Here is a 13459-nt window from a genome sequence, read left to right on the forward strand (position 1 = left end):
TAGGGGCAATTTAGCATGTCCAATTAGCTTAACTGCATGTTTTTGGACCGTGGGAGGAAATCCACGCAGACACGGGGAGAACATGCAAACTCCACACAGAAATGACCCTGGTCGCCCGGCCGGGAATCGAACCCAGGCCCTTCTTGCTGTGAGGCTACCCACTGCGCCACCACGCTGCCCAATACACATTTATGTAATATTAAAATTTCCAGCTAATTTGTAAGGTGTACGTTTTCTTTCTCAGATATGTTGGTACTTTGTTTCAGGAATGACAGGCGAGCTTTCACAGAGAGGTAAATATTTTGCGAGTGCACAGCACTGACATCTAAAAAGATTTAAAAAGTTGTGGTAGAAAAATTGGAAATAAAATAAATGAATAAAAACGTTCTCCACCCTCTCCACAGGTCCTACAGTGAACTAGTCTGAGCCCCGGATCTTACATGCCCAGCCAACGCCCCTGGTGTCTGCGCGACGGGCAGGGGATTTTACGGAAAAGTTGGGTAAGAAGTTGGCGAATAAGCGGCTGACATCAGTTTCGTCCTTTCCATCCCCTTTAATTAACGTACTCCATTCTTATTTGCGATATAGACATCGACTTTCCATTAGCAATGCTGTGGAGTGTTTGATGAACGTTTTAAGAAGAAGGAGGAGGTGGAGGAGGAGGAAGGGGGGCTGTCATAAGCGTTAACAAGTGAAAAAACTCTGGAGAAACGGAAAAAGACAGCCTACAATCTTTGGGCACTACCTTAACAGTTAACTCAGCAGAAGGTAAAGGTAAAAGGCGACACTGACAGCTGCATCTCGAGAATAAGAAGTGCTCAGTGACACATCACTGTCTTCAGTGTTTCTAACGGTACGGTGAGGGTCATATCATGCCTCATAGTCTAAATGGTAATTACTGTGGAGTTTAGTGGAAAGAAAATCCTGGTAAAAGAAACGTCGAGGGCAGCATATACATACTCTAGCACTGCAAGATGGCTGCGTTACATAGCTTTGCATTTTGCCCCAAACCACATGGCTCAGAGACTGAACCGCCAGTAACTAACAGCAAAACTACTGCAACAGATTTGAATTGAAATCTTAGTTTGAAACACGCGGGTGTCACTTACGACCAGCAAAATAAATCGACTTGGTATAAAAAATCAAAGCCCTAATGACTGTATTTGACCACTGCTCTTTTATATCTCACCAACTGGAGGAATATGAAGGACATGTGAAACTGAAAAAAAAATGCAATACAATGCTTATATAATGCAAACAAAAAATAAATATAATGGTAATGTAATCTTTAGAAAGACATGCCGATGCTGTCCTGGACACCCACCACTCCCTCTGGGTAACGCCACCCCAGACAGCGCCTCCAGCACAGAGCTTTTCCCGGAGCTCTGATCTCCAATTACTGCTATGCTTGGGAGAGATATATCTTCTCCAACACCGATCAGCCTCAGAGAGTCAATCAGGTCGATATAAGGACGAACTCTCTCATCTAAATGGCTATGAAACACCCCTTCCATCGGTGTACTGTCAATGAGGAACAGGCATTAAACTGTGTGTGTGACAAATTTAGGAAAATCACAACAGAATTAAATTACTCAGTTATAATTAATTATGAAATGATACAGACCCGGTTTTGCTAGAACCTTCGCCCCTATCTTGCTCTTTGTCCACCATCTAGGAAACAGACACTAAATTGTATGCTTATCACAACCGAACATAAAGACTTTTGCTACTCTCAGATGAAGATCATTTAAAATTCACTTACCTTTGCAATTCGTACAACAACCCGGCTTGAACGTGGATGCAAATAAACCGAAAGTGACTGTATGACTCTATTTATGTACACGACCACTTTCTCTGCAACAGGACAAGTGAAACTGAAAGTTAGAAAAACCTTTAGGGCTGCTGTGATTCGTCCATGTAATACTGCAGAGCCAGGGCCAGTGTTTTTTTTTTTATGCAGCACCATTACCATGACATAGAAGAAGCATGCTTTGAGTGTCTGGAGACACCACCCAGACAGGGGTGCGAATTTGGACTCACCAATATCAGGAGGCTATAGATTGCATACAGCTACTCAAATGTAAAAATGGGCAAAGAAAGTATGCCCACCATTACACTTACCATACTGATATCTCATGCCTTTTATGTCAGTATTAATGCACAAAAACAATTGGAAAATCATACTCAGTAGAGATTCAGTTTTGTTGTCAGTTACATTTTTTGTAATTTGTTCCACCTCATTATAGTTGCTGTAGAGAACTGAGTATATAGATGAGGAACCCCTGTCCTGCATGTTTTGGTGTTTACTCTGCTATAGCGCACCAAATTCAGCTATTCAGCTAATTAACAAGCCATTTATGAGCTGAAGCAGGTGTGTTATAGCAGAGAATTCGCTAAAATGTGTAGGACATGTGGGCTCCAGGACCAGCATCGGGATCCGTACAGGTAAAGAATCACACATTAAGCTTTTTCTGTGTACCTAGCACTACATAAAAGTCATGAAAACGGCATAAAAGCTCTTACAACAACCTGGCTTGAAGGAGAATGCAAAAAAAAAACAAAAGTGACCAAAAGTACATGTCCAATTTCTCTGCAACAGTACAAGTGAAACTGAAAGTTGGAAAAAACCTTTAGGGCTGCTGTGATTCAATGATGTAATACTGCAGAACATTTTAATGCGGCACCATGATCAGACAAATAGAAAGAAGAAGCATGCATTATGTCTGGAGACACCACCCAGACAGGGTGAAAATCTGGTCTGACCAACATCAGGAGGCTATAGATTACATACAATAGAAGAACACTTTTCAAAAAGGTTCTATGTAGGACCATTGACAGCACATTCTCCATCAATCTGAAGAATCCTCTCACGAAGCAAAGAACTCTTCAGTCATGCAAAGGGTTTGGCTGTTCATGGTTCTATATAGAACCATTTCCTTTACTAAAGAAAACATTTTTTTAAGTGTGTCCCATTGCACTTATCATATTGATATCTCATGCCTTTTATGCCAATGTGAATGCACAGAAACAACTGGAATATCATATTCAGTAGAGATTCAATTTTGTTGTTGATTACAATTTTGTTTCTTTCCACTTTTAAAATATTTTAGCAAAATACACACAATAATGATAAATATGATCTAAAGGGGAAGAAAAAGGAAGGACTGTTAATAATTGTTATGGAATAAGTCAACAATCACAGTGCAGTGTTGAAAACAACTGGAGGACAGATTGTTTCATTTTCTCTTGACTGACTATAAATAAAAAGCAATCTGCTTTGTCTTGAATTAGTTTTAATTGTGAATGACTGCTATATAATAATTGATATCTGCCAGCAACACACAACCTGTTTAAACTACTGCAGTTTTCATTGCATGTGTCTAACTGCATATAAGCAGCCTGAATTTAGACATGCTCTAATACCTAGTAAACTACTGAAAACACAAAGGCTCACTGTGTATTTAAACACACATTTCAAAAATGTTTCACATTTCTCAGTTCTTTCGTCCTGGTGCATGCATGAAGTGCTTTAAAACAAGCTACAAAATGGCACTTACCTCTTTGTCCCACCTCATTATTGCTGCTGTACAGAACAGAGTAGATAGATGGGGAACCCTTGTCCTGCATGTTTTGGTGTTTTTCTGCTATAACACACCAAACCCAGCTACTCATCTAATTAACACGCCATGTGTGAGTGGAAGCAGGTGTGTTATAGCAGCGAAATCACTAAATTATCATTTTTACGTGGGCTTCAGGACCAGCATTGGGATCCACACAGGTAGAGAATCACACATTCAGCTTTTTCTGTGCATCTAGCATTACAGTTGTGCAACTGTATCCCTATCACTATATATCTGGCATCATACTATAATACTGAGCTACTGTTTTGCTTAGCACAACAGGCAAGGATAAAGCATTATAACAATACAGCTTGACAGAAAAAGCATGCTTTTGAAGTTCAAGTGAAAATAGTGCTTACCCTTTACTGTATTGTACACAGCTGTGCCACTTAATTTTCTCTTCTTCTTTTTTCCTTTTTCTTCTGTGTTGAACTGACTCATACATTGAATGCTTTGAACCCTTAGAGTTGAGAACAGGGTTGGGATGTAAAAGAATACAGGTTTGGGAATGTATAGTCACAACAAAAGAAATGAAGTATCTGTGTTCAGTTCACATTTACACCAGGGGCCTTCAACCTTTCTTGCTCAAGTTGAAAGAACAAAAATGCACGCGCGCACACACACACACACACACACACACACACACACACACACACACACACACACTCATCAAATTCAGTATGTTGCCACTGCAATTAAAAGTTTTTTTTCATATTTTTATTAGATAGAGAAGAGCAATAAAGTTGATTAAGAATCGGTCTTGGGGTACTAATCCATTACAAATGACTAATTACCTCTCTAAAACTGTATATGAGATTACTTCACTCATTACTTCCTGGAAAAAGTAAGTCTTAACACTCATTATTTTACTTCCAAGTCACTTTCTAAAACCCATACACATCTATAACAACTGGAAAACACAAGGTGAAACCCAGTAGTCCTTTCAGTACTTTATTTAGAAAGAAATAGCCAATCACAGCCATCATTTAAAATGTGTCACCATATATATGTAATTGAAGTATAAAGCTTATAAAGCTGTTCCTGAACAAAAATCAAGTTAAGTCTATGAGTTGCCTTTTCTTCAGCATGGGGATCTTCGTCAATCAGATGCAGCAGACACTTGTTATTGATTGTGGACTTGCTCAGCTGCACTTACTGCACCTTCCAAACATACTGATGTGCCAGAGCTGCTGCAGATTGCATTAGAAAGGAGACTAGGTGGAACCTGCGCTAACTCAACTGTCTGAATGGTCTGGGGTGTGTTCAGAAACAGTGTAAATGCTTTTGAAACAGTATAAAACAAGTACACACATTTTCCCCTATAAAAACAACTTCCTAAATATTCAAAATTTTGTTCTGGTCTTTTCTACCGTCCGTTATCAAATGAATTTAAACATGATGTGAAATGGATAACTGACTGGATTGAAGTCTGGTGATTCTATTTATTTGCCTTAAAGAAACTTGGGTCACCTTTGCAGTATGCTTATTATTGTCTATCTGCACCATTAAGAGTTTTAGATTTGGCTGAATCTGAGGGCCTTTATACTTCAGAATTCAACCTGCTGTTTTTGTCAATAGTTACATCATCAATAAATGGGCCCAGTTCCATTGGCAGCCATACATGCCATCTCCACCATGCTTGATAAATGACGTGGACTGCTTTGGCTCATGAGCAGTTCCTTCCCTTCTTGATACACATCCCACTGTTCTGGTACAAGTTTATCTTTGTCTCATCTGTCTATAAGATGTTGTTCCAGAAGGCTTTTTCAGATGTTTTTGGCAAACTCCAATCTGATCTTCCTGTTGTTAATGCTTACCAGCATGCTTTACATCTACATCTGTGGGATGTGCTGGAACAACAAGCCTGATCCATGGTGGCTGAACCTTGCAATTTATAGAACTTAAAGGACCTACTGCTAATGTCTTAGTGTCAGACACCACAGGGCACCTTCTTGGTCTTGTAGAGCCCGTGCACTGAAGAGCAAGAGCTGTTTTGGTGGCACATGGATGACCAACAGCATATTAGACAATAATGTTTTGGCTCAACGGTGTACTTTGATTAGCTGCAAAAAAAGTTGTTATTTAGCAGAATGATACAGTAATTCAGTCAAATTAGAACTTCTAGAGAAAGTATGTATGCTAGGCAAAATATTACATAGCAGTTAATGAATTTTTGTTGTAGTAAGAGTAGCAATAGTTTAAAAACAATAGTTTAAATTAAAAAATAGTGAGACTACATGAGGCTTCATCAGGTATTGCTTAATTACCTGTCTAAAACATTCTGGATGCAGTTCCTGGAGTTACGCCGTTCTATTTTTGCTAAAAGACATACCTGTGAAGAATGTGAGAAAAAAACAATACTGGGCATGAAATGTGAGAAAGAACATTCAAATACCTGCAAATTTTAACAAAGTTTCAAAAGTTTCCTGAACAAGCAGGCATTGCTCTTCTCCATGGTATGGAACCTCTACATGAATATCTACCAACTTTTTCAGAGTCTGCTCATACAGAGAAGTGTTTCTGACTCTGTGGCAGTCGGACACAAAGTCGCTGGTCACTTTAAAATTCCACCTTGGCAGATTCCCACCAGACATACACTGTGTGATTTTAACCTGTTTTTAGACAGACTATATTATCCCATGTGTATAGCACTGCCTTCTTTTAGCTTCAGTGCACAGCATTAGCAAAGCTGCTCAGTTTCTCAGGGAGTTTGAAAACTAAAAAAAATGGTATCGCTGCACGCTATGGAAACAGAAATGTTTTAGTTTGCTTTGTAGGTTTTATTTGATATAACGCTATGTTGGCCATGCTCGATCTGTAATGAAAAAAAAGTGAGCCACAGCACAGAAACTGTTTCCCGCTACAGGATTTAAAGGTGTTTTGAGTGGAATACATTCCGCCATCTGAACACACCCTAAAACAATGTTCTTCATTGTGCTGGCCTAAGGCCACTAGTGACCCTCACAAAGAAAAAAGGCAGTGAAATCCCTGACTCATACTCGCAAGTCTCTGAAATACAAAAGAAAGTACATACCTGGTACATTTAAAAACTAATAATTAGATTTTTTTCTCTGAACCAGAGAAAATACATTTCTTCACTAGGTGGAACCATTTCAGCTGTAGCTTAGCTGGCTACAGATCCTACAGACAAAAGGAATGCTCAGTACCTTGTATAATTTAGAATATAGTGAAATAGTTTAATGGCCCAGCACAACGATCACTATCAGGGCCAATCAAGCCATATTTCAATGGCTCAGTCTTAGCCATATTATACTCTATCCAATCTGATCTGTAGTTAATTGTTGTAAGTACAGTAAAAGAATGGGATTCTAGTTTTGGTACTGAATCTGGTATATAGAACAGTGTTCTACTCTCTGCTATTGCTATCAACTAACAGCATTCTGATATTGATAAGAATCACAAGTACACTACTTTGTAACAACTTTAAATATGGAAATAGCACATTAAGGACTCATATATATATATATATATATACTAATATCACTTATGTATATGTATACTTGATAGGGTAGCATTGTACATACCTAAAAAAGGAGGTTTTACTGCAGCATTTTCCAAAATTGTCAGTAGGCCTGGACAATAGGGCGATGTAACCGGATATTATCAATAATGGACAAGTAATCCAATGGCAATGTATAAAAGGCAATAATCAATGTTTTGGCAAAAAAATAACTGAGAGAGAAAATAACTTGTAAATGTGTTGGCAAATTGCAGGCACATGCCTCAATATTCATTTTATTCTGAGATTTGTTAAGCTGCTTTTTAGTTCTCTCTAATACGCTCTATAATGCTATCTTCTAGAGCAAAAAAGCACGACCTTAGAAAGAAGGTTCTTCTGATCTCTGCCTACTGTTTCTGCTGATTTATTGAGTAACATATAGTCCATAATCATGGCTTTTCGACTAGAAAATATTGTGCTATATATTTTTAGATATATAAAGGCCTATTAGTCAGTTGAATTATAATTATAAATCAATATTAAATAAAGACACCATTAAATTTGTTATTCCAAAAAATAAGACAACAGTATATTATTTCATAATGTACATACACTAAACACAACATAATCTTGCTGCAATATTTTAAAGCAATGTTGCTTGTTCCAGCTCACCAACTGATTATTCAGGCATTCATGAGTTGTGTTGAGGGAACAGTAAACTGTGTAAGGAAGTGGGTCCCATGGAGCAAGATATTGTTTTGTGAGTTAATATCGTTTTGGTGAGTCTTGTTTTTGTACTTTTTGGTATTTGCTGGCCTAGCATATCTTATATAGTTATATATAGCTATATATAGTTAAATTAGATTGTTTTTTCTAAATATAATGTATTTAAATGAGTAGTATGTATGAAACAGTAATCAATACACAATTCACAGTTTTTAACATAATACTGGGAAGCTTTTTTATGTACTCCTTATGTGTGAATTGTTAGCATAACAAAAGTACTTACAGTCCCTGGATCTCCTGTCTTCTCTGGAACCTTCCTGCGGCCCGGGCTTAGTGGCATCCCTAGATGTTTTTAAGTCCCTGATGTACTCCTTAGATCTGCAGGGTCTTTGGATGGAACAAGCTTCTTTAGAGGATTTCAAAGATGTAACACGTACAGTTAGAAAAGATGTGGCTTTTAGGACATGCATGAACAGTAAGATTAGATTGCAATTCAGTCAGTGAAGATTAAATCTATAAGCAACATGCGATGCTGACACCTTAATACGCTTTCCAAAAGAGGTTCAAAAGCAATATTAGGGTGTCAGTATGTTGTTACTTATGTGTATACACACATTTATACACACACACACACACACACACACACACATATATATGTGGATATATATTTTCATTTTCATTTTTCAATTTTAGATTTTGATATTTATTTTTTCTATTTGTTTTGTATTTCATTGTTTTATTATATTTAAATGTATTTTGTGACATGGCAAAAATATCACATTATACATTTTCATGCATGATTGCGACACACAGATACAAGGCACTAGTAGGGCTACAGTTACTATGAATGCACTGATTTTTACTCAATGTTTTACATTCTGTACTGCATTAAATCCAATAAAACAAGACCAAGAATGCCCTGTTTGTAACAAAAACTAAGTTCAGTGTTCTTTAAGTACAGACGATATCCAGGATGTGCTCAGGGTAGCGTTTTATTCATCACAATTACAAAATGTATCATGATAACGATAAAATACGGTCATATTGCCCACCTCTGCTTTTCAATCGCTCTTACACATCACATGACTTAAAAATGCTTTCTCTCTCAGGCTCAAGCTGGCTTTAGGGAAACAAATATAACGTTAACTACTACATAAAACCTCTCACTGTGACCAATTTCGATCACTACAGCCCAGATAAGCGCGGTCCTAACAAACGGCAGTAAAATGTGTCATTTTAACTGTGTGAATCGTTCCTTACTGCGGTTTGTTTCTCCCTCAGGTTCAGGTCAGCGTCAGAAAAGCAACGGGTAGCAAATACTGAAACTGGCACTAAAAAGGCTTAAAGGCTTTTTTAAAAAGTCGACTACCTCTCATCGTGACAAACCCCAAAATTAAACATCATGAACTTAAAAAACATTATCAAAACGCAGCAAAGGTGGTTTTGTTAATCTCTCCTCACGAGGGCATAAATGAAGGGTTGCCTGATTTCACCCCCTCAAGAGAGCGTCAGACAAGAAACGGTTAGCAAATGCAGTCTGGCATTAAAAATGATCACTAATTTAGTAACATATTCATTCTCATAGTCATTAATCTCGCTAACTAAACACCACAGACCTGGTGAAGAGCTTACCTGCTTTCTCACTGTTTTCTCCTCCTCGTCTGAAGGACCGTTACGCGGTGACGGTTGATAATTTAAATAATTTGAATCCCAGTCCGCTTCTCCTCCTGATCAGACGAGGAGCGCTGCAGACCGGAGCACCAGTGGGCGTGGCAGAGGGCGGAGGAGATGGCGTCGTCATTGTCGACTGTAGCCAATCAGACAGTAAATTTAGCTGTCAATCAAATTTAGTTGAGCCAATCCCCTGCCAGACTTAGGTCCATGCACTGCAGCCAGTCGTTTCTAGGTTACGTCCCACCGCAGCGGTTTGTCTTGAGGCGTCGCTGTGAAGTGAAAGTGAACATGGTGGCTGTGTTGTTAAGTTGAAATATTGGGGAACATAATTTTTATATGTTGGATGTAACCAGTCATGTTTTAAAGGAGGAGACAGGTCACTGGTTGGAGAATGAATATGAATGCTCCTTAACGCTCAAGTAAGCGCAGTAGACAAAACATTTATTAAGAAAAACACGTTTTTTTTGTGCTTTATTTACGCCAAACGCTACAAACCATTTATGACATTTTTGTTAGATTTTACCAGTGATTTTAAATATGTATATAAATATGTATTTGAAACGGTAATTTGGCCTTCAGTCTTTCGCCATTTAAAGAGATGAAGAAGACTGGAAATAACTGCCTGGTGGCGCTGCCAAGATGGTGGACAGATTTTGCTATGAGGATTCTGATGTAACTAAACTTACAGCAAGTGATGGAGATAAAACTTCACAAAGATTTGAAGCTGTATATCCAACTGTGTTGAAAATGGTTCATTTCTCAACGCTTCAGGTGTCCACTAGAGCTCCCTAGTGATCAGCCTACAAGATGACAGAGTAATGCGTGTACAATTTCCGTTCCACCTTAAATAGTGCAGCAGTTACATTCTACAGCAATGGGGAGTTTTTTTCCTGGATATCTAGTTTGTCCGGTAAGCGTAATGTATCAACAGCAAAAGTGCAGTTTTTGTGTAAGTTACGCAACTTAATGACATATCTAGAAACCTTCTAGTTCTGAATATACACACACATTTTCTAAACCGCTTTATTCTTCTGGGTCATGGGGGGATAGTTCTGAATATAGCCAGTGACAATTTAATGAAATGAATGTTACTAGGTAATGGTAGGCTAATGATACATATGCTAGCAAGCGACTTCTAGATAAGATAAGCTTGCGTGCCAACTCCTCCGCAGGCAAAACTTAAGTCAGTCGTTAGTTAGCTCTTTTTATTATTGATCTTCACATCTACACCACTGACACTCAATTTTTAAATCATTAAATGTCACTTCAATGTAGAGTGACATGTGTGTCCTGTTAACCAAAATGGAGATGATGCTCATGTTAATGCAACTGACATTAATACGTTCATTTCCAAATGTAACCAATGCTTCTTTTGATATAGTAGTATAACATTTTGAGGAACTCATTTCTGGGGAAAAATAACAAATGTGCCAATATCAGTATAATGTTATTTTGTCATTGAAATGCATGGGGATAGGCGGAGCTACATATCTTACTGCAACCAGCCAGCAGGGGCACTAGACTCGTGGTTGTTTCACTTTTCAGAGATGTTACGCTGACTTCTGTTATTTTGCAGTCATTAGGCTGAACCATTTAGGACAAAAAGCTAACTTAAGCTTTGTAAATTTCAACTAGCAAAGGTCAGTAATAAATAAACATCTGATGTAAGCAATGTCTGATAAAGAAATGATTTAAATTGTATTACTTCTTTATTGGAGCCTTGCTACAAAAATAACTAATAGCTTATACCCTGATGTAGTGCAGAGATATGGTCCAGTTTTCTGCTTTTCTTTATTGGTAGAGCTTATATTACTGTTAGTTACACATCACTTGTAACTGCTTTTATGTATGATATAATGATGTAATCATGTCTGGAAATATAGGGAAGGATAAAGTGCTTTAACTGCACAGTGAGAGTGGGTCTCATTCACAAAGGGCCTGTCCCATAAGCCGCCCTAAGTTCTGTAGTCTTCCTCAAGGTATGCACTTTGGTGACGTCAACAAATTTAAGACATAGAGAGCAAGAGACTAGGTTTAAAAGTGTGTGTTTGGTACTGACATGTGCATCACACAAGCTATACATGTACTGTATCCAATGAAATTAATTTATTAGTGATACTGGTCATAAAAGTATTGTTATTGAGTTCTGGCAGTTCACAGTTCTGGCAGCTGTGTTTTTAAAATACTAGCTAGTTCACTCACTGGTAGTTGATCAGGTGATACTAAAGTTTAGTACTAGAGTTTGTTGTTGAATTTGTGTCAGATGTATGGGCCACTACTCTCCCATAAATACATTGCTGCCTGTTTAAGGTTCCTAAAGACCATCTGGATGAGCAAAAAGTCTATCAAAAGCATGTTATTGGACTGATAAGGCAAAAGGCATCATTTGATAGAACCATGAATTCTGGATTGTATCAGGAAATTCTAGAGGAGAACGTCAGGACAATCATCCATGAACTAAAGCACCTTAATCCAAAAGAAATATCGTTCATGCAAGAAGGCACACCAGCATCACTGAGCTGAGGCAGTTCTCATTAACAGTTATAGGAAACATTTATTTGAATTCATTGCTGTTTGAGGGGGTCAGACCAGTTAGTGAAATCAGAGGTTCACATACCTTTGCTAATAAAGAGATATAATGGTGGATCACTTTGTTCACTAAATGAATAAAAAACTAAATAGATCTTTCTACTGAATTAGTTTAAGTCAGAGTTTAAAACATATTTCAACTGACTTTTAACTGACTTGGACTTCAGACTAAGATCAGACTAAGACTTTGCTTTGAGTGATCCTGTACCTTAATAATGTTTATTTTATTAAAATGAAAGACTGAACAGTCCATTTTGTCACTATCGCTACAATAATTGCACTTCAGAAACTTTACCAAATGTTTCGCTAGTGACAAATTTCAGCTCATTTTAGCATAGCTCTAACGTGCTAGCCAGTACATGACTGGCAAACACAGCTTTGAACTGTTGTACACCTGTAAAATCTTTATATAACACATAAAAAAATTACTTAAAGGCAAAAAAAGTGTAATGACAGTTCTTAAGGTAATCAGATATAACTGCTCACCATGTGGCCACAAGGGACAGGGATGCCACTTTCTGCTCTAAAAAGAAGAGGTGTAGCTAAAATAAAGCTCTACCTATGGACTAAAACTGTGGGTGTGTCTCAAAAAGCTCCCTAGTTCAGTAGTCAGATTACTGTCCAGGGAATCAGCCATTTTCTAGGGTGTCTCACTGTCTAAATCTTTCGAGAGCATTTTGTTCCCTGAAAGTTCCCACAATGCACCATAAAACCAGGGGGCATCAACTGTTCACTGAGCTCCCTAACTGGAAATAGTGTCACATCTCCAGCTCGACTTTCAGAAACTTTTAAATGGAGAACAAATGCTGTATGTTATCTCTCTTTCTTTTCTAGTAAAAATTTGTATCTTTCACACTTGTGAATAAAAAGCCTACCCACAATAAGGTTTTTGGTCTAGCAAGGCATTTTATCACAAATGTTTATTATACACCCTGTAAGCACTTTATTAGGAACACCTCCTTAAATCTACACTCATTGTCCATTTTATCAGCTCCACTTACCACATAGGAGCCCTTTGTAGTTCTACAATTACAGACTGTAGTCCATCTGTTTCTCTGCATACTTTGTTAGCCCCCCTTTACCCTGTTCTTCAGTGGTCAGGACCACCACAGAGCAGGTATTATTTGGGTGGTGGATCATTCTCACCACTGCAGTGACTGGTGGTGTGTTAGTGTGTGTTGTGCTGGTACGAGTCAGACATAACAATTCAGTTGCAAATGTGTGTGATGTGAGCTTCAAGGAGAAATCTGAAACTAAACATTGTATGTTTATTTGTAATTATTCAAACGATTGCTCATTGGTGTCATGACAAAACCTCATATCTCCATGTTGTCGTTTTTCATTTTTTTACGTAATTTGAAATTGTCAGCATTCCTTTATGTTGTATTAA

At 37.9% G+C, this 13459-nt stretch overlaps 1 protein-coding gene across 1 annotated transcript in view; it reads right to left on the reverse strand.

The window, feature by feature from the left end:
* Positions 1 to 1840, reverse strand: part of LOC118797912 (interferon-induced GTP-binding protein Mx3-like) — a 30947-nt gene extending 29107 nt beyond the window's left edge. The window contains exons 1-3 of the mRNA XM_036557211.1: positions 1763 to 1840; positions 1625 to 1671; positions 1325 to 1521 (exon numbers count right to left, since the gene is read on the reverse strand). Coding sequence (XP_036413104.1) covers positions 1325 to 1521; positions 1625 to 1671 — 244 coding nt within the window. The 5' untranslated portion in view covers positions 1763 to 1840. The remainder of the gene's footprint in view (positions 1 to 1324; positions 1522 to 1624; positions 1672 to 1762) is intronic.
* Positions 1841 to 13459: the final 11619 nt, after the last annotated feature.

The sequence above is a fragment of the Colossoma macropomum genome, unplaced genomic scaffold (assembly GCF_904425465.1).
Source record: "Colossoma macropomum unplaced genomic scaffold, Colossoma_macropomum, whole genome shotgun sequence".
Classification (NCBI taxonomy): Eukaryota; Metazoa; Chordata; class Actinopteri; order Characiformes; family Serrasalmidae; genus Colossoma; species Colossoma macropomum.